The following is a 21,959-nucleotide window of genomic DNA, read 5'->3' on the forward strand; positions in this document are numbered from 1 at the left end:
ACAAGTAGCCAGCTGGGATAAGGTTGAAATGTTGAATACATCCCAAATAACAGCAGCAACTTGGTGTTGCAAGGCCTGTGCCAGATTAAGAAGTTGCTTTCTCATGGAATGGAGACTTTGGCATGGTTGGTGTCCCTGTCTGCAAAGTTGTCATCCATGAGAGGAGGTGGAAGATGGACAGGAGGCCTTGATCATGAGAAGGGAGGAAGAAAATGTACACAATGGGCTTAGCTGGAACCCCCATGATTGACAGGTATAGCAATTGTCAGCAGAACCTGGAAAGGACTTTTCCACTGAGGCTTCAGAGTCTTGGCAAGATGGTGCTTGACTGCTACCCAGTCTCCCTGTACTGAGGCAGTGTTGGTCATGTATTGGCTCAGGATCAGTCAATGAAGAAAACACTTGAGAACACAGCTCAGTTAGTGAATCATACAAATACTTTACATGTTCAGACAAAGCCCCATAAAAAGGGTACAGATGAGAGGCATAAGGAAACAGTCATTGTTGTCCAAAAAAAATTCAAAATGTAGAATGGTCAAAGTCTTTTTAGGTTGTGCCGATATACATAAATTCTAAAGAGTCCATTCATTACATTCCTGTTTGCTTACTATTTTTATTTTTTTAAATAGCAATATAATTTTTGAGTATCTGTGAGATGACATGAGCTGTGAAATTAATGAAACACCCTGAAGTCTTTCATTGCAGCTTAGCTCCTCCCCCTTCTTCCAGAGTTTCTTTACTGCAGCTGAAGCGTGTGAATCCTCTGGTGTTTGATTAGCCCGGCATTATTTGTAAAATCTTTGTCACATTCAGAACATTGAAATGGCTTCTCTCCAGTGTGAACCCTCTGGTGTGTGATAAGGCTTATCTTCACTGTAAAAGCTTTATCACATTCAGAACATTGATATGGCTTCTCTCCAGTGTGAATCCTCTGGTGGATGATAAGATATGACTTACATGCAAAAGCTTTGCCACATTCAGAACATTGATATGGTTTCTCTCTGGTATGGACCCGTGTGTGTTGGAAAAGCTTGTGCCTCCCTATAAAAGCTTTATCACATTCAGAACACTGATACAGCTTCTCTCCAGTGTGAATCCTCTGGTGTGTGATAAGGCTTGACTTCTGTGTAAAAGCTTTGTCACATTCAGAACACTCATATGGCTTCTCTTCAATGTGAATTTTCTGATGTCTGATAAGCCCTCTCTTGTTTGTATAAGCTTTGCCACATTCAGAACACTCATAGGGCCTCTCTCCAGTGTGAATCATCTGGTGACTTATAAGGTCTCTCTTCTCTATGAAAACTTTTTCACATTCAGAACACTCATACCGCTTCTTTCCAGTGTGAATCATCTGGTGAATGAAAAGTTGTGACTTTGTTTTATAAGCTTTGTTACATTCAGAACACTGATATGGATTCTCTCCAGTGTGAACCCTCTGGTGTGTGATAAGCTCTTTCTTTGTTATAAAAGCTTTGTCACATTCAGAACACTTATATGACTTCTCTCCAGTGTGAATCTTCTGGTGTCTGAAAAGATATGACTTAGATGTAAAAGCTTTGTCACATTCTGAACATTGATATGGCTTCTCTCCAGTGTGAGTCATCTTGTGTGTAATAAAATTATCTTTCTGAATGAAAGCTTTGTCACATTCTGAACATTGATATGGCCTCTTTCCAGTGTGAATCATCTTGTGTTTGTTAAGGCTACTCTTCTGTGTAAAAGTTTTGCCACATTCAGAACACCGAAAAGGTTTCTCTCCAGTGTGAACCCTCTCGTGTCTGATAAGCTTGTCCTTTGCTGTAAAAGCTTTGTCACATTCAGAACATTTATATGGCTTCTCTCCAGTGTGAACCTTCTGGTGTGAGATACCTTTTGCCTCCATTGTAAATCTTTATTACATTCCAAACAAGAAATATCTTCTGAAATGACTTCTCTTATGTATACATGGGTTGGACTTTACTGTAAAGCCATTGTCACTTCCAGAACACTGAAATGACTTCTCTCTTGTTGTCCTCTGAGAATGGATCAATGTTGAAGAGGCTCCAAAACACTTACAACATTTAGAACACTGATATGTCTTGAATCCTGTGTGAATCCTCCAGTGAATTGCAAGAATAACTTTCCGTCACTTAAGACACTCATATGGTTCGTTTCTCATCTGACTTATTTTTTAAGACAAGTCTGACCAAAAACTCGGTTCATCAATCCACCTATACAGGAAAAAAATAAAAAGTCAGAATTCTATATAAAGGATTAAATAAAGTTACTTTCTATTTTTTACATTCATTATTACATATATATTATATATAGAAGGAATATGTACAATATTATACATGTTTAAATGTTTGTATTCTATTTTATTGAGGACAATCTATTATTCCCATTGGCTGGTAAAATTGGAGATTTTCCTACCCTCGGGGACGGAAAATATAGATTTTATTAAAAACAGGAGGCGAGTATTATGCTATAATCTTTCTTTACTGTCATCCAGCAGCAAGAGAGTTAATGAAAAGAAAAAACGTTACACAGATAGGTATGCAAATGAACATAGGTAGACTGTCCAATCAGGTAACAGGAGTATGTTATAAAGGTGAGGTACAGGTGATATTCTTCCTCTTTCTTGATGATAAAACTAGACTGGAAATAACTTGAACTGGAAACTAATTGGAACAACTTGAACTGGAACTCATTCTTCAATATGTCATGAAGTCCACAGTAGAATATGCGCATTAAGCTGAAAAAGAATACATTATGTAAGAGCAAAATAAATCTTGAAGGGTAGGGTATTAGGGTGGGATAATACTCGCCTCCTGTTTTTAATAAAATCTATATTTTCCGTCCCCGAGGGTAGGAAAATCTCCAATTTTATGGCAAACAGGAGGCTCATATTATGCTTGTTCAAAGCTGTATACTCTAGAGCATTAAATAAACGTACAACCTATAGTTAAAATACATTCATAGGTCTAAAATAGAAATTCTTAAAAGTGGATTCTGAAGACCAGTTTGCGGTTTGCATTAAATCTGATAGAGAACCACCTGATTGAAATACCTTAGTGGCCATTGCACCTCTGGTGGAGTGGGCGCCAAATATGGAAATGTCAATGCCTGCCAAATCCATGGTTTGTCTCACCCATCTAGCCAAGGTGGGTGAGGAAACTGGATGGAAGGGTTTGCAGTAGGAAATTAGTAATTGCGATGAGTCAGGGTCTCTAAAAGGTTGAGATTTGGTTTCATAGGTTTTTAGACATTGGACTACACAAAGGTTTGGATTGAAGGGAAAGGCCGGATAGAAGACCGAATGTAAGTTGGTCTTTGTGTGTCTGAAAATGGAAAATTGAACACCCTGGGGAGAGAATTGTCTACGGGATATATCTAGGGCTTTTACATCCGCTACTCTTTTAAGGGAGATGAGACAAAGTAGTACTGTTAGTTTGAAAGATAGATGTTTTAAAGACAGATTCTCATTATCACCCCAGGAGTTAAGAACATTTAAGAGGATGAGGATTCTTAAATGGGTCTAGTAGAATAGAAGGGAATACTGGGAGTAATCGTGGGTAGTCTATGCTCATCTCCAGAGCCTGAGGGAACCATGTTTGGGATGGCCAGTAAGGGGTTATCAGAACTATGTTCGATTCTAGGTAACGTGTCAGAAGGAGAGCCCTTGATGTTAGAACAAAGGGAGGGAAAGCGTAAGATGTTCCTTTCGGTCAAATTTGTAGAAGGGCATCTGTCCCCAATGCTTCTGGGTCTGGACGCCAACTGAAATATGTTGGAATCTGTCTGTTCAGGCGTGATGCAAACAGATCTATCTGGAAAGGACCCCACAGGGAGTTTAGATGTTGAAAAATTGTCTGGTTCAACATCCAATCGCTGGAATCTGTTAGATAACGGGAATTCCAGTCTGCAATGGAATTGGATAGGCCTGGGATGTATTCCGCCTTCAATATAATGTTCTTGTCCAGGCAAAAATGCCAAAAATCCTTTGCAATGTTCGCCAAAGGTTTGGATTTTGTACCTCCTAAGCGATTGATGTATTGTACTGCGGATATGTTGTCCATGCGCAGTAGAATACAACAATCGGATCTGTCTCTCGCAAAACTCTTGAGAGCAAATGATCCCGCTAAGAGTTCGAGACAATTGATATGTAACAGAGCTTCGTCTGGAGACCATTTCCCTCCTGTTGTAAGAGGGCCGCAGCGAGCACCCCAACCTGAGTTGCTTGCGTCTGATTCTATTATTAAATCCGGATGTGGATGGAAGATCCCATTCCACATCTGGATGTGAGTCAGCCACCAAAGTAATTCTTATTTGGTGTCCGAAGTTAGTGTTATCTCGTCGGAATATGCCAAGCCGTCTCTTAGATGTTGGGCTTTTAGTCTCTGTAGTGCTCTGTAGTGTAGAGGTGCCGGAAATATCGCTTGAATGGAAGCTGATAATAGACCGACAATCCTCGCAATTGTCCGAAGAGATATTTGACTTTTGTTCAGGACTGAGCGAATCTCTCATCTGATCGTCTTCAATTTCCTGTTTGGAAGACTCAGAAGGGATAGTTGGGTATTGACAAGAAAACCCAGAAATTCTACCTCCTTTGAAGGGGTTAGGATGGATTTCTTGTAATTGATTATGAATCCCAGCATGTTCAGAAGGGATATCGTCCATTGAATGTGTAAATGAATAGTCTGAAGTGATTGTGCCATGATCAAAATGTCATCTAAATATATTATTAGATGAACACCCCTGCTCCTTAGAGCTGTTACTACTGGTTTCAGTAGTTTCGTAAAGCACCAGGGTGCAGATGACAGACCGAATGGGAGACTGGTGAATTGCCATTTCTTGTTTTGCCACAGGAATTGAAGAAATGGTTGGGAATTCTTGTGCATGTGCACTGAAAGATATGCATCATTCAGATCTATGTTTGCCAACCAGTCTCCTTGTAATAAAAGGTCTTTTAACAGGTGAATACCTTCCATTTTGAAATGGCGGTAATGGACGAAATTGTTTAGATATTTCAGATTTATTACTGGTCTGAAACCTCCATCCTTCTTCTTGACCAGGAACAGGTTGCTCACAAAACCTGGAGTTTGCAAGGGAACTTGAACTATGGCCCCTTTGGAGTAAAGCTCTTTTATCTCCAGTGAGATGAGCTTTTTGTCCTCTTCTGAGAACCTTATTGGAATAGGATCCTGACTTTGAGTCGGTAAAGAGGTGAAATCTATCTGGTAACCTAACACGGTGTTCAGAGGGCCTCTGGGGAAATGACCTTTGGTAGAAGATCTGTTGGGAAATCGGCCCTTGCGTTTCCCAGGTTTGGGAAAAACTTTTGGTTGGAAAACCTTTTTGAGTGATGATTGGGCCTTGTCTAAAGAAGTAAAGAGAGCTACGTATTTGTTGATCTCTTTAATAAAAGAGTCACCAAAAAGTAGACCCTCGGTGATGGAAGGTTGAGATGAAGCGAGATGCATAAGCTGTGGATCCAGCTTCATCAGAATCGATCTTCTCCTTTCGCTAGAGATGGCCGCATTGGCGTTGCCAAATAGTACAATGGCTCGCTGAGCCCAACCTTTCAGGACATTTAAATCTATTGGGGTGTTAGATGAACTGCTTCTTCTATTAAATCTAGAATCTTAGCTAAGGGGCCTAACATGTCTAATAATTTATCTTGACAGAAACGATATGATCTGTCCACCCCCTTTTTTGGGTGTTTTCCTGATTTTAGAAGAAATTTAACTAATGCGGGGTCTAATTAGGGTGTATTGGCTAATTTCTTTGGGAGGGACGGTCTCGGGCACTCTGCTCTTAACTTACTAGCCTCGTTCTTATCTAATGGTTTCTGGATCCAGAGGCTTAATTTTTTTTAACTAGGGAATGGGTAACCCATTCCCCTGAACGGGGATGTTTAATTTGACCTGGGTCGAAATACGGGTCACCAGAGCCGTCTATAATAGCATCCTCGGATTCCTCCTTTTCAAGGGGTATTCCTTCTTCCGCATCAGAGACATTCTCATATTCAGAGTCTCTTCCTTCTTCTGATAAAGATTCCTCATCAGAAGAAGAATTGCTGGAAGAGGTACGGTAAGAGTCTGGTTTTTGCCTCTTTGAGGCCATTTTTACCCGTTGTAAGATCAACTCCTCCCGGGCAGAGGGTATAACGTGTGACCTCTCGTCACTGACAGTAGCCTTTCCTTTACTAGGAGGCTTAGAAGATTCACCCTGGTTCTCCATCAGGACCATTCTTTTAGAATGGGAGGGACCGGTATGAGATATATGATGTCGTTTTTGAGACACTTTACCCGCTTTTTTCAATCCCTGAATCATGTGGGATGTAGAGTCCTCCGCTGACCAATAAATGTCAGATGGGGTAATAGGTTAAGGTTGAGGGGTAACCTGAGGTTTACTTTGAGACAGGGCCATGACTACCGATTGGGCAATGGAATCATGCATGGAAGATATGGCCGTCTGCATAGCAGATTGGATGGATTTATCTACTATGGATTGGATTTTCTGGTTTACCTCAGGGATATCTGAGGGGGTAACAGTAGTGGAATCTTTATTAGACATAGTGAGGTGTGAGTAAATGTGATTGACTGAAGACAAATTATTCTGAAATAGAAAATATAATAGAACAACTAATTAATATATATGCAGCAGAACTATATATATATTTTGTATCAGCAGACAATATATATGTCAGCAAAAGGGCACATATATTATGAGCGTATACCCAAACATATATATATATATATATAAAAATAAAGGGGAGTCCGCGCTTAGGATGTAAATTAATGCTGCTGCCTCCCTAAGGAACCTCAGTGATGAGATCAATAAAGATGTAAAAAGATTGGGATGATGGCGCTGCAAATTGGATCACCCTTAGGTGTTCACAGTTCCTGTATATTCACAGGTGTTGGGTAATCTGTTTGCAGGAAAAATCCAATCCAATGGACCTCCCTAGTAGGAAACACAATCCTTCAGATACCCTATTTAATGGTGCCAATAATATAGGTGCCTCGGAGAGGGTTAATGTGGGAGTTTCCTTTTGCAGGGTCTTTTAACCTGGTGCCTCAAAGTATAAATGTCAGATAAAAGACTAGTTGCAGTGTATTATCAGATGAGGATATAAAAATATCTCTGATTACCAAAAGCAAAAACAAAAGGCAAAAAAATGTGTGCAGTCTTCAAAGAGATGTAGACAACGATCTCTGGAGGCAGATATTAGTCACTCAGATCTAATTGTTAACTAGTTATAGGTGAATGATTAGGAGTGCTTAAAATAGAAAATAAAATAGGAATACCGTGAGAAAGTATATTTAGTGACCCCTGTGTGGTGTCAGGGTGTCTGAGGGGCACTAGGCACCCTGGCTGGTGCGTATATTACGAATTTATATCCTTAGCTTAGGTGTCTAGTACCAATATAAATTAATGTGATGCAACATCTAGTATCAAAAATTAGTAACCAAAGAGAAAATATATATCAATATAAATAGTGCAACAATGTATTTCGATGTGCCTAAGGGATAATGCGGAGCCTCACATAAGTGGACTCAGAGTGAAGTATATAAATTGTTACACCTCAGTATGCTGGTTGAAAATAAAAAAGTTCATATGTGCACAAAAGTTCCTGGCAACTCAGGAAAAGAGAAAAAGTGAAAAATTAATAGGAGGGCTTATAAGCCACACACTTGTTGAACCGAAACAAGATAGTCCTATGTTAACGTTCCTTTATGCAGGTTAACCCTCAATTAACTGGTGACTTGAAGTGCCATTAACGTGCATTGAAGTATCCGTGACAGCTGTGCTCCCCCACATGGGTCCCCACTCACCAGATGTCGTCACCCCCCAGGGGGCAAAAAGCGGATGGTGGTGGTACCTCGATGTCTACAAGGTGGAGGTCTCCTGCGATCAGTCCTCGAGTTTCTCCTTTGTCCAGGGACCAGGGGGTGCTTGAAGTGATTTTTCAGGTGTCCGCGTTGGATCATTCATTAGATAAAAAATAAAAAGAAGGAACGCATAGCGTAATACGTTTTATATTGTTAGGGTATACCCAACAAATTAATTTATTAAAAGGGGAAAAAATGAACAGTGGGAATGGAGGCTCCACGTGAGTCCCTGCGCAGAGGGAATTCCAACGAACAATAGGTTTAAAAACAATCACAAAATAAAAAGTAAAAAGTAAAAAGTAAAAAGCCCCAAGCTGCACTAGCCTACTGTCTGCTGCTGCTATTTATTGCTTCACTGCTGGGATAGCCAACTTAAAATCCTCCCTTGGCGTCCGCGTGCAATATCGCAGTGATCAGCTGAGACAAGTGGCGTGCTGGCAGGTAGCGTATGAACAAGCGTATGAGCGTCTGTCTAGGTCACCTGACGCGTTTCGTCATGTGACGTTCTCAAAGGCGATGCCTCATGTTCTCAGCGCCATCATCCCAATCTTTTTACATATATATATATATATATATATATATATATATATATATATATATATATATTTATTACTAATATTCTGACTGCAGTTCAAAGTGTGTAAGTATATATGTATGTATATATATATATATATATATATATATATATATATATATATACACATATCTATATATATATATATATATATATATATATATATATATATAAAAGTATATATACATATATCTATATGCATATATCCATATGAACAAACATATGTTTATTTAAATTTGTTTGTGTAAATGTGTTACTATGTGTGTGTGTGTGTGCCAAACATACACCCCTAAACCTAAACAGGGTTCAGGGTTGGTATGTGGCAGGCACACACCCACACAGGAGAACGGACTTCCTGCCTGTGTCTCTGACAGAAACTTTCTGTCAGGGAACGGCGGTATAGCAGCGCTGCAGCGCAGTGAGGAGACACACTGCGTGTCGGGCCGCGAATCCGCGCGGCACCGCGCCACAGCTGAGCACCAGCTGTGAGGAAACGATATCCCGGACTGCCGGGATACTGCCGAACGGCCGCGGTGAGGGAACGCGGGCCGTCAGAGAACAAGTGAGTGTGCTGTAAGCGGGGGTATTGGAATGGTGAGGAGACCACCTGGGAAGATAATGAATAGAAGGGGGGTGGGCAATGCTGGGACTGCCGTTAAGGATAAAAAAGTACGGCCCTGCAAACTGTGACAAGCGCAGGGTTGCAGGGAAACTCTGCAGAATATGAATATAAATATATATATATGTAATGAGTTATATATTGTGACAGGGTACATGATTCCATGTATGTCAGTGAACGGTTGGAAAGATCAGCTTTCCCTGTCTTAGAAAGGGTTAAGCCTGGCGAACAGGAAAACCTCCTCTCTCTCCCTATTAATTACGCACACCTGATAGAGACTGGAGGAGGGAGAGCTCAGTCTGAAAGGCATGCTGAGCTGAACAGGACAGGTTGGAGACTGTCTTCTTTGGAGAAACAAGGTCTGTCACAGACAATCCCTTATTTGGACTATTATTTGTTTTATACTGGAGGCTGGAATAGCCCCTCCAGTACACAGTAGTCAGGGGCCGTACTGTTAGTTAGCCTCCTAAGCTGGAGTAGGCCATTTTGTTTTTGTATTATTTCTTTTGAGTGCAATAAAGCCATATTTATTGCTTAAGTTCAGCGACTTTGCTGCATTACATTACCGCTATTCCGTGCAACCTTGTCACAATATATATATATATATAATATATGTAGAAGCACCTGAGGAACAAATTTCAATGTACTTATCTGGCTGGAGCAGCAAGAAAGAGGAAGAATATCACCTGTACCTCACCTTTATAACATACTCCTGTTACCTGATTGGACAGTCTACCTATGTTCATTTGCATACCTATCTGTGTAACGTTTTTTCTTTTCATTAACTCTCTTGCTGCTGGATGACAGTAAAGAAAGATTATAGCATAATATGAGCCTCCTGTTTGCCATAAAATTGATAATTTATTACATTTTCCTGCAGGAGAATCTCATTTCTTTGTTCTAATTTAGAGCATTGTGCTGCATAGTGATGGGGGGGGGGGGGGGGGGGGATGTGCTTGAGATTGACTTGTTGGCACGTTTCACAAATCCATATGATAACCCAAACATTGCCGATGTAAATATAAACCCCATTGAAGTCAATAGGAGGCAAATTCTGAAATCCCAAGTTACACTCACCAGTAACGTCTTTTCCAGAAGTCTTTCAAGACAACATCTGAGAGAGAGACAAGACTCCTCCTCCCATTCCCAGGAAACACTGCATCTCCCAATCTTTTAAATGTTCTGTCTCCAGCTAGCCCCTCAGTTCATTCAGAGTACCTTCGTCCCTGTGCTGTGACAAGGTAATCCAGTGCCTGGGGTGAATATGGGAACCTGCACCCCCTCCCCCTGCCCATCACCCCATCACCCCATCAATCCCTGATCCCTGTTGGGTACAGAATAGGGTGGAACCAATATATTGGCATGTGCCAAAATGTGTGTAATGTTTGTGGCATGCAATTGCATAGTAACAATATTTTCTACATCAGCCGACTGCAGACTTTAGCCCGCTGTCAGCTGAATACAGGTCAAAGGAGTGCAGAATAAAGTGCACTCTGGTGACCTACAGGGGTCCTTTCACATGAGTTCATTCGGGTCCTCCTCTCAATCTTTCAGGAGGACCTAATTAGACAGGTCCATGCAGCCCTATGGACAGGCTGATGTAAATTAAATGTTTACACCTACTTAGCTCTGAATTCTTCCAGGTCTGGGGGAAAAAAATCGAAAAGGACTGTGTCCTCCTCCATTTATCTGGACCTTAATGTGACACATCGGAGAAAGCCTGATGTAACCAGACAGTAAATAGACACTGGAGTCTGTTTTCATCCAGCCGCCCATAGAACTGTCACAGGTCCTCCTGTGTCTCCTGCCACAAACAGAAACGGGGACAGATGTAAAAAACTGACATCCATCCTGTTCAGCTCTGATTCAGGAAGGGATCTGCTCATGGATCCTCTGCTGATTGAAGTGGGATCTGTTCCATTTCAGAGGATCCTTAGGGCTTGTTCACACATGTGTCTGGGGGAAGTAAAACCAGGTGGTTGAGCCATGGTCTTACTGATCCCCTGTCTGAACACTAAACATACAACTGTTACCTATAGATACTGTAAACATCTCCTAAACATGCGCCATTTAAGAGCTACTGTATTTGCTGTACACTGCACCGATGATGTCATCGGCGCATGCGCTGTGAAGAAACGGCTTTCCGAGCCGTGTCTTTACTAGCAAGTGCAGTAACTGATGGCTCCCGCATGCTATGCGCTTGAGTGACATCACATGACTTCAGCCAGTCACAGAGCCGGAGTCCATGGCTCGGAAGAAAGAGAGCAAAGATGGATGTGGCCACCAGCGGAGACACCGTGGGCTTCATTTGTAGGTAAGTGCCACATAATGGGCTAGTATGCAATGCACATTAGCCCATTGTGCTTTTAATTTGAAGGGGAAGAAAGAGAAAGTAAAACCCATCAGGGTTTACTTCCTCTTCAAACAGCAGTTTGCTGCCACCGAACGTGGTAATGCAGTTCAATGTTGATGGGGACAAGGGCCTCATCCCCACAACCCTTGTTGCCCCCCAGATCCCGCCCCCCCCCCCATGTGAATGGGTACCGGGTACATAGTACCCCTACCCATTCACCAAAGTGTACAAAAGTAACAAAATCAAGAGACAAGTTTTTTGACAAATCCATAATTAAAAAATTGCTTCCCTTGATATAAATCGATCTTCAATCACAACCCCAAAAAAACACTCCGCCTTCTGAGACAACCTCCCACCAAATGTTTCCTATACAAAAAATGACAAAGCGCAAAGGAGGCATTTGGCGGGCAGCCGTCCCAGAGTTTTTTTTCTCTTTTGGGTCTGGTGGGCGACACGATTGACCATGGATTCACATCGAGGGACACTATGTTTTTATTTTATAATAAAGAATTTGTCAAAAACTTGTCTCTTGTTTTTATTACTTTTTGTACACTATTTAGGGGAATAGGTAGGGGTACTAGGTATCCAATACTCATTCACATGGGGGGCGGGATCTGGTAAGACCCCCGCCTACTGTCCCCAAAAACCACCGGCCAGGGTTGTGGTGAAGTCCTTGTCCCTATCAACATGGGGCAAGGTGATTTGGGTTGGGGCTCCTCTTCTCCAAAGCACACCCCCCATGTTGAGGGCATGTTGCCTGGTATGTTTGAGGGGGGGGCACTTGTTCTTCCCCACCTTTCTTGACCTGCCAGGCTGCGGGTGCTGGCAATAGCAGCTGCGCATCATTTTAAATGGAATTTGACTTTTTTTTTTTTCTTTAGAAATTTCATTTTTGCTGCAGCTTGTTTTATGCATTCTACAGATGTGCCACTTTACAGGCACATTGAGGGGACCCCCCAGGCACTTTATTTAAACACATTTTTTATTTTCATTGTTGCACTTTAATCATTATTAAAATCACTGCTCCTGAAAAACAATAGTTTTAAAAAATATATTTTGCATTGATACCTGTCCCCCCAGGGCAGTACCCGAACCCTCATAATCCTCTTATGGGCAATTACTTGAATATAAACCTTCAAAAAGGGGACTTTTGATTGTTCCTGTTCGGCTCCCATAGAATTCAATGGGGATTGTAGTTCGGGTTAGAACATTTCCCCTATATGGGAGTTCTGCTGCGAACCGAACAGGGGGGTGTTCAGCCCATCCCTATCCATACTTACCCACTTAAGGACCGCCTCCTGCACATATACGTCGGCAGAATGGCACGGCTGGGCACACGCACGTACAGGTACGTCCTCCTTAAGTGCCCAGCCGTGGGTCGCGGGCACGCGCTCGCAACCCGGTCCGAAGCTCTGGGCGCGGGACCCGCGGACCCGATCGCCGCTGGATTCCCACGATCGGTCCCCGGGGGTGAAGAACGGGGAGATCTGTGTGTAAACACAGCCTCCCCGTTCTTCACTGTGGCGCCGTCATTGATCGTGTGTTCCCTTATATAGGGAAACACAATCAATGATGTCACACCTACAGCCACACCCCCCTACAGTTATAAACACAGATGAGGTCACACTTAACCCCTTCAGCGCCCCCTTGTGGTTAACTCCCAAACTGCAATTGACATTTTCACAGTAAACAATGCATTTTTAATGCATTTTTTGCTGTGAAAATGAAAATGGTCCCAAAAATGTGTCAAAATTGTCCGAAGTGTCCGCCATAATGTCGGAGTCATGAAAAAAATTGCTGATCACCGCCATTAGTAGTAAAAAAATAAAATAAAAAATGCAATAAAACTATCCCCTATTTTGTAAACGCTATAAATGTTGCGCAAACCAATCGATAAACGCTTATTGCGATTTTTTTTACCAAAAATATGTAGAAGAATACGTATCGGCCTAAACTGAGGAAAAAAAATATATATATTTTTGGGGGGTATTTATTATAGAAAAAAGTAAAAATATTGAATTCTTTTCAAAATTGTCGCTCTATTTTTGTTTATAGCGCAAAAAATAAATAATGCAGAGGTGATCAAATACCACCAAAAGAAAGCTCTATTAGTGGGAAAAACAGGACACCAATTTTGTTTGGGAGCCACTTCGCATGACCGCGCAATTGTCAGTTAAAGCGACACAGTGCCGAATCGCAAAAACTGGCCAGGTCCTTTAGCCGCCTGATGCCGGGTACAGACGAGAGGATTGATCCGCGGATACGGTCCGCCGGACCGTATCCGCGGATAAATCCTCTCGAGGATTTCCCCGGATTTGGATCCGATGGAGTGTACTCACCATCGGATCGAAATCCGCGCCGAAATCCCTTCGCGATGACGTGTCGCACCGTTGCCGCGATGATGACGCGGCGACGTGCGCGATGCTGTCATATAAGGATACCCACGCATGCGTCGAATCATTACGACGCATGCGAGGGAGGGAATCGGACGGATCGATCCGGTGAGTCTGTACAGACCACCGGATCGATCCGCTGAAGCCGATTCCAGCGGATAGATTTCTTAGCATGCTAAGAAATTTTTATCTGCTGGAAATCGGTCGGGCAGAAAAAAATCTGCGGAAAAAGATAAGGATAGATCCTCTCGTGTGTACGGGGCCTAAAGGTCCGGGTCTAAAGTGGTTAACAAAAGTTGTCTATTTAGCAAATGTGAGTGGAACCTTTTTGCTTAGTAGCTTTAATGATATTGTAGCAATCTTGCGCGATGATGTTATTCTATATACTTCGAGAATCAATACATACGGAGAACCCCAAGCAGTACTTTGCGCCATTACTTGGAATCGGAATACACATGAACTGACCGCAATGAGGATAGGTGTCTGAAAGTGATATTACACTGTAATTGCTTGCTTGGAAGGTGAGCAGGCAATTCACATCCCGGGGGTGGTGAATCTTTGTCTGCACTGTATATTATTTATTATTTTCATGGAGGAAGGTGTTTTCATTATTTATTTATTTTTATTATTTTTGACATTTGTAGCAATATTATACAAGTGTGTGTAGCAATAAGCACTGTGCATTGTGATCAGGTTGTTTTTAGCGCACTCTTAATCTTTAACTAATTACTATACAAAAGTTATATTGACGACATCCTCTGGAGGGAGGAATGCCATTGGGTACAGGAGGCTGGAAACATACACCGGGTAATTTTTTGGACTTGGTGGTATGTAAACAAGAAGATAAGTTTGGTACCCGCACATTTTTCAAGGAAGCAGACTGCAATGGCCACATCCTTACACATAGTTGCCACCACCCTGGAAAGTGGAAAGGTGGTGCCCCGAAAGGACAGCTAATGTGCATAAGAAGACATTGTGGGGATGATGAGGATTTTAATAGCCAGGCGGATGATCCAAACATTTAATAATAAGGGGTACAAACATAAACACCAAAATAATATAAAACAATTCCTAGAAGGTATTCTCCAAAAAAAAAGCCAAGATTTACAGTATAGATCACAGCCCTCCCAACCTTAGAGATACGGTGTCTCCATAATGTATATAATTTGAGTATGGCCTCAGATTGAATTAATTGGATCAAAAATAAAATGTACCATCATCCGAAATTAATTAGGAAAAAGAGGGGGACCAGGAATAGAGGGGTAGCGGCTGCATATAACCGCAGAACCACCCAAGCTATTACCCAGGCAAAAAATGTGTATCAATGGACTTTCTCGAGTCGATATAGTAAAAAATGCATTTATTATACATAAAAACATACAGTTTTCTATATATAAAACAAGGCTAGGACTAACGACCTCACTTGAGATACAGAATTGTTATTACAGCCCACGAAAGTGAGCTTCTCTGTGACTCCCCTAGGGCTGGATTTTTGGGACGCTGCACGGCAGTGCGGTAATTATTTGCTGGCTCCCTCAAACTCTCACTGTTCTTCAGTGTTGGGGGTTTTCCTGTCTTGGCCTACGGCTGATTACCTTTAGCTGCTTGCCACTTCAATACTTATTACCTGCCTTGATGCTTGCACCCCAGCCGCCCTAAACCTAATGCTTTTACCAGCATAGAGTTTTACCTACTTTTGTTTCCACCTTGTTCGCTACGGGGGACCTTGGTCAGCGAAGCTTGCACTACGGTCCTTGACTCCTGACTATACCTCCTGACAAAACCGGTAGAGGTTCTCCTAGGACTCCTCCTCACAACTCCAGATACCCTACGGTTGTTTCCGTCTGTAATAACAATTCTGTATCTCAAGTGAGGTCGTTAGTCCTAGCCTTGTTTTATTTATAGAAAACTGTATGTTTTTATGTATAATAAATGAATTTTTTACTATATCGACTCATGTTATCAGTACCGAGAAAGTCCATTGATACACATTTTTTGCCTGGGTAATAGCTTGTGTGGTTCTGGGGGACCAGGAATAGGTACCCTCTATTCCTGGTCCCCCTCTGTCTCCATAATGTAACAGATAGATCCAACCACAGGAACAACCCACTTTTTCATGTTGCTGTAAAAGCCGGAGCACCTTTGTGAATGTGACATTTTTTACAATATATTTTTTGCACAGCCCGGTAATTTCAATGGGCGGCCTAACACATGGGAATGCATGATTTGTTAAAATTGTGCTGCACCTAACCACATGGGCAGTGTGTTCCCTTGTATGCTCTTGCATGTGTTCCTGCACTACAAGTGGTGTGAACAAACCCTAATGCCACATACACACATTCGGAATTTCTGACAACAAATATTCAATTGGAGCTTTTTGTTGGAAATTCCGACTGTGTGTAGGCTCCATCGGACATTTGTTGTTGGAATTTGAGAGCAGGTTCTCAAATTTTCTGATAACAACATTTTTTTGTCGGAAATTCCGATTTTGTGTATCCAATTCCGACGCACAAAAGTCCACGCATGCTCGGAATTAAGCACTGGCTATTGAAAATAATTTTTCTTGGGTCGAACGTGTTGTGCGTCACCGCGTTCTTGATTAATTGGAATTTCCAACAACATTTGTGTGACCGTGTGTATGCAAGACAAGTTTGAGCGAATGTCTGTGGGAAAAAAAATTCCATGGTTTTGTTGGCGGAATGTCCGATCGTGTGTACGCGGGATTAGGCTGGGTTTACACTGGAGAATGCCGCGGCTCATAGAAGGAGTCCGGTGTGTTTCCATTCACTGTTTCAGACCAAGTTTTTGGGCTAAAATCGGACCTGAAACAGACCTAAACACTCACAGGACTCCGGTGCAATTCACCCCATAGATTTCTGGTCACACTCTACTGCAATGCGAATTGGATGCAGTGAAACCCACATCCAATTCCCAATAGAGTGAACCCAGCCTAAAGGTTATTCTAGGTAAGGGAATGGGACAGACCTGGAAATGTAAAAGCAATTGGATTAGATGCGAAGCCTCAGAGTCATCTTTGACTCAGACATGACTATGGACGCACAAATAGGTTCAGTGGTCAGCGGATCTCACTATCTGCATAGACTCATCTCCTTCATCCCGGAAGAAGACACAGCAGTAGTAGTGGGAACACTAATCAATTCCAGACTCGACTACGCAAATTCCCTCTACCTAGGACTACCCAAATACCAGATGTCTCATCTACAAGTCGTCCAGAACACTGCAGCCAGACTGGTAACAGGTAAAAAATCTCTCCGGTCTTGAGGACCCTCCACTGGCTAGCCGTAAAGGATCGGGTGACATTCAAGACCCTCTGCCTCACACACAAACGCGTCGCAATACTTATGCGAGAAAATAACACACTACACCCCAAATCTGGCCCTACGATCAACTAATCAGAACCTCCTCCACATCCCCAAGTCCCGCTACAAATCTAAAGGAGAACGAAGATTTGCAGTCCAAGGACCACGGCTATGGAACGCTCTACCTACAGACATTCGGATGGAAGTGAACCATCGGGCCTTCAGAAAAAAACAAGACCCATCTATTCTGAAGCGTGGCTGGACGAAGACATTGGATACAGCGCCCTGAGGTGATTTAGTTTGCATTAGTAGCGCTATACAAGTTACTCACTCACTCAATTCAATTGGGAATCGTATAATATTGCTAGAACTGAACTGTAGGTGACATGACACATTAACCGCTTAATCATTAGTAAGACCTCATCTGGAATAAGCAGTTCAGTTTTGGGCCCCAGTTCTCAAAAAGGATATCGGGAAACTGGAGAAAGTGCAGAGAAGGGCAACCAAACTGATAAGAGGCATGGAGGAGCTCAGCTATGAGGAAAGATTAGAGGAACTGAATTTATTCACTCTTGAGAAGTTATTCATTTTACAGTCAACACAAAGGACAAGGGCCCTTCTTTACGTCTAGAGGAAAAGAGATTTCAGCTCCAAATACGGAAAGGTTTCTTCACAGTAAGAGCTGTGAAAATATGGAATAGTCTCCCTCCAGAGGTGGATCTGGCCAGCTCAGTAGATTGAAAAAGTAGGGGGCGCTACAGATAGTGAAATATCTTAATAATCATTAATAATAATAATATTAGTAATAATATCCAACATTAGCAAAACAGTGAATAATCAAAAATAAGTTAGAATGTCCAACATAGTGCATAACTCCCAACTTGGGAGATATGAATGTTAAATCTGAAATAATGTGCAAAAAAAGTCCATTGATAAAAGTGTTTGTTAATAATAAACTTGTGCTCGGAGAATGATTCCACTCCACCAATAGAAGTTTCCACCTCCACCAAAAAGGAAAGCATTCACCGCAAATGTGCTCAAGGATGGCACATTACCACAAGATGTTGACCTATTTAGTTAAAAAGAGGTCAATAACAGCATATAGCAAAAAGCCATGGATTCCAATGCACAGCTCTTAGTCACTTGATTCCTCCAGACTCCACATCACATGAAGTGAACCAGAAGAAAGAGAAAACCGCCATAGGGTAATAACGTTTTTAATAAAAAATTCAAATCAGACAGCGCCAAGTGGCACCTTACTTTGGTTGGTGCCTTTCCCCGGCACTGAGGCCCCATACACACCATAGAATCTATCCCCAGATAAATCCCATCAAATGGGTTTCTGCGGATAGATACTATGGTGTGTACACTCCGTCGGATATCTATCCGCGGATAAATCTCCCCTGGGATGGATTTCCAGCAGATGGATATTTGCTGACATGCTCAACAAATCCATCTGCTGGAATCCATCCCAACGGATGGATCCGCTCATCTGTACAGACTCACCGGATCCATCCGTCCAAAGGGATTCCCCGCACGCGTCGTAATGATTTGACGCATGCGTGGAATTCCTTATATGACAGCGTCGCGCCCGTCGCCGCGTCATAATCGTGGCGACGGCGCGACGCGTCATCGCCAGAGGATTTCCGCGCGGATTTCAATGCGATGGTGTGTACACGCCATCGCATAGAAATCTGCTGAAATCCTCGAAAGGATTTATCCGCGGATACGGTCCGCTGGACCGTATCCGCGGATAAATCCTCTCGTGTGTATGGGGCCTCAGGCTAATCGGCGTTGAAAGTTTAGTGGAGAGACCAGAATGTATACATATATATAATTGAAAAGGATATGTTAAATTATGTTAAAATAAATTAAAATAATTTAAAATAATACATGCAATATAAAATTGAGCATCAGCAAAAAGAACAATTCCTTCATTGGATTATTCATTGGTCAATAAATAGTTTAAATCTAGTTCAAGGGGGCGTGTCCGGAAGAGCTCCTGGACGGACGTGTTCCTACACAGCTCCAGCAGCCCTGGCATAATCTACTGCCATCCTCCACGATCCTTGCTCCGGTGGGCTCCTGGAGTGTTGCACCTGTCTTGGGGCACCCCCTGCACGGATCACAGCGTATTCCGCGGTGTCTGGCTAGTCCCATCTTCTCCCAGGCCTTCAGCCGGCTCCACGCTGCCGAGGCCCGCCGCCATCTTGGGGCCTACGAGTCCTCCGACGCCTCCCGTGCTTGCGTGCTGCGCTCTGCGGGGCGGGCGGCTATTCCTCCTCCTCCACCATCCGCAGCACCTCCGGAAGAAGCGGCCAAGTTATTCCGCGGCCGGGACCCGCTGGGGAGCCCCCGACGCCCGGCGACACCTTTAGGATAGTCCGCGGCTCCGGCCTAGCCCCGGAAGACGGCGCCCAGCATCCAGCACCCGGGGTCCCTGGTGCCCTGCTCCTTCCTCCACCCTGTGGCCTAACCTCCTCCCCGCAAGTCTGGGGTTCCCTGTGGCTGTCACCGCTCTCTACAGTGCCTGCAGCAGCGACTTCTGGGCCCCAGTCTCCACACAGTGAGTAGCCACCATCTTTGCCCAGTTAGTCCCCCACAGACTCTGCTCCTTTCTCCTTCTCTGCCCTGCACTCTTCCAATCCACTTCTCACATGGAGCAGTGAGATGGACCCTAACATAACCCCCTAAACCCCCAACTCCACGGGACATATCTCTTTTGGAAACCAACCCAAACTCCGGCACATGGGGAAAGACAAGCAAAAACCACACAAGGGATCCGGTGGGGACCGTAAGGGAGGAGATCTAGAGGACTATTTTGCCCGATCCCGAGCCGCATCACAGCGCCGTTCTGAAGCTCAGATGGCGCAGGCACCCCCATCCCCGGCCCGATCTGAGTCGTCCCTACATTCTCAGACGAGCGTGCACAATCATCCCCCCCTTTCTGGGGACTCCGACTTTATGCTCACCAGAAGCCGTTCCACGGCCTCCTTGGCATCGGGAGAGGGTTGGGACCTGGAGGCACAAATACGCTCCCTACACAGCTATATCAGATCTTTACCCACCAAAGCTGACTTTGAACACTGTGTCCAAAGGATAGAAAAGACCTACAAGAAAGAACTCTCTGACTTCAAAAAAGATGTGAGCGTTCGTTTTGAGGACCTGGACGCTACCACAGACGGTCTTAATAATACGGTGCAGTCACATGACAAAATCCTGAACGCCCATACTGTCATGCTACAGCAACTGGCGTACCAACAAGATGATATCGAAAATCGCAACCGTCGTAACAATATCCGTATTCGCGGAATCCCTGAAACGGTAGACGTCAAAGCCCTGCCGGCTGCTGTGACCGCCATTTTCAACCAATTACTGCAATGCCCTAAGGACAACCCAATTGAGCTAGACCGGGTCCACAGAACCTCTGGCCCGCGGACCCAAGACCCCTCCTTCGTCCGTGACACCCTGTGCCGGGTCCACTTCTATAAGGTCAAAGAAACCATCATGAGAGCCGCCAGCTCGCAGGACACTATACTGTTTAACAATACCCCCGTGATGCTTCTTCCGGATCTGTCACGTCAAACACTGACGATGAGAAAGGCGTTGAAACCGCTTACCCAACTGTTGATAACCAAGCAGATGAAATACCAGTGGAGATTCCCGTTCCATTTGCGTGTGCACCACGAGGGCAAGACGGCCATCTTCCGCATGCTGGGGGACCTGCCTACTTTCCTCAGCACCCTGGGTCTCCCACAAGTATCTCTCCCAGATTGGCCATTCATGCCGACCACTCCAGGTTTACCCTTTGCCTCTCCGTGGCAGACGCAAGGCCGCAAGCGCAACCCCAGGCCTCCACCTCGCCGGGACTCTGAGGATTGAATGCACTCTAGCCAATCTAACCACGCCACTTGCCCTGCCTTCCCGGGGGTTTCCCCCCGGAGATGACACCAGGTTGAAGCCTCCTCTTCATACACGTTTTATTTTATTTTTTCATTTTGTTTTTTCATTCTTGGGGGCTCAACCTACCGCTCCCCCGGACACTATTTTGCCTGTTGGGCTTGTCCCTCTTGAGTCCCGGACTGTCTTAATGTTGATGTTATTGTTACGACCTTAATTCTCTTTTCAGGTGGTTCGGGCTCTATGTTCCAGACCGGGAGACACTCGCAGATTGTTCCTAAGTATCTTCAATTATATGACTTTGATGACATGTTTTCACTCTGCTGCTGTATCACCATTGTGTTCTCTCTCATCGTAATTTCATTTCACTGTTATTTTTGCCTAAATAGTCTGTTTGGTTTCCTACTTCACGTGCTTAGCCAACTCGTTTTTTTTTTTTTTTCTCTTCCGTTCTTTGTACCGCTATTTTTTGTAACATGTGTTGGTTTTGCTCCATGATTGTTCTCCCGTGGAGTTGGGGGCCGGGGTGACCGCCCTACTTGGAGTGATCTCACCACGCCCCCCCCCTTACTTTTTTTGAGGGTTTTTTTTTCTTACGGCGTCACTATGGATGCCGTTCGGCTCATGGCTACTAGCCATGCTGTATGTTTTTTTTTCTTTTTCCTTTTTTTTTGCGTAGCCTTCTGGAGCCACCCAGTGGCCTTTTTTGTTATTGCAAATTTTTTTTTCTCATTACTTAATTGGCTGTTGTGGTCTCCCTCCCCACCACCTCTACCTAGCTGTCTCCTGCTACCTTCACTTAGTGACAAGAGTGGTGCGGATGGGGTCCATACCCAACACATGTCTTTTCATTTTTTTTATGTCTTTTTGTTTATTGTTACCACCCGCTCTTACCCTCCCCCCTGTCTTTCCCCACCTCTCCT

General features: G+C 43.6%; 1 protein-coding gene across 1 annotated transcript in view; it reads right to left on the minus strand.

Moving 5' to 3' along the window:
* Window positions 1-651: 651 nt before the first annotated feature.
* The window catches only part of LOC120921579 (zinc finger protein 605-like), a 31,403-nt gene continuing 10,095 nt past the window's right edge, over window positions 652-21,959 (minus strand). The window contains exon 2 of the mRNA XM_040334080.1: window positions 652-2,210. Coding sequence (XP_040190014.1) covers window positions 737-1,882 — 1,146 coding nt within the window. The 5' untranslated portion in view covers window positions 1,883-2,210 and the 3' untranslated portion in view covers window positions 652-736. The remainder of the gene's footprint in view (window positions 2,211-21,959) is intronic.

This window comes from Rana temporaria (genome assembly GCF_905171775.1).
Source record: "Rana temporaria chromosome 2 unlocalized genomic scaffold, aRanTem1.1 chr2f, whole genome shotgun sequence".
Lineage (NCBI taxonomy): Eukaryota > Metazoa > Chordata > Amphibia > Anura > Ranidae > Rana > Rana temporaria.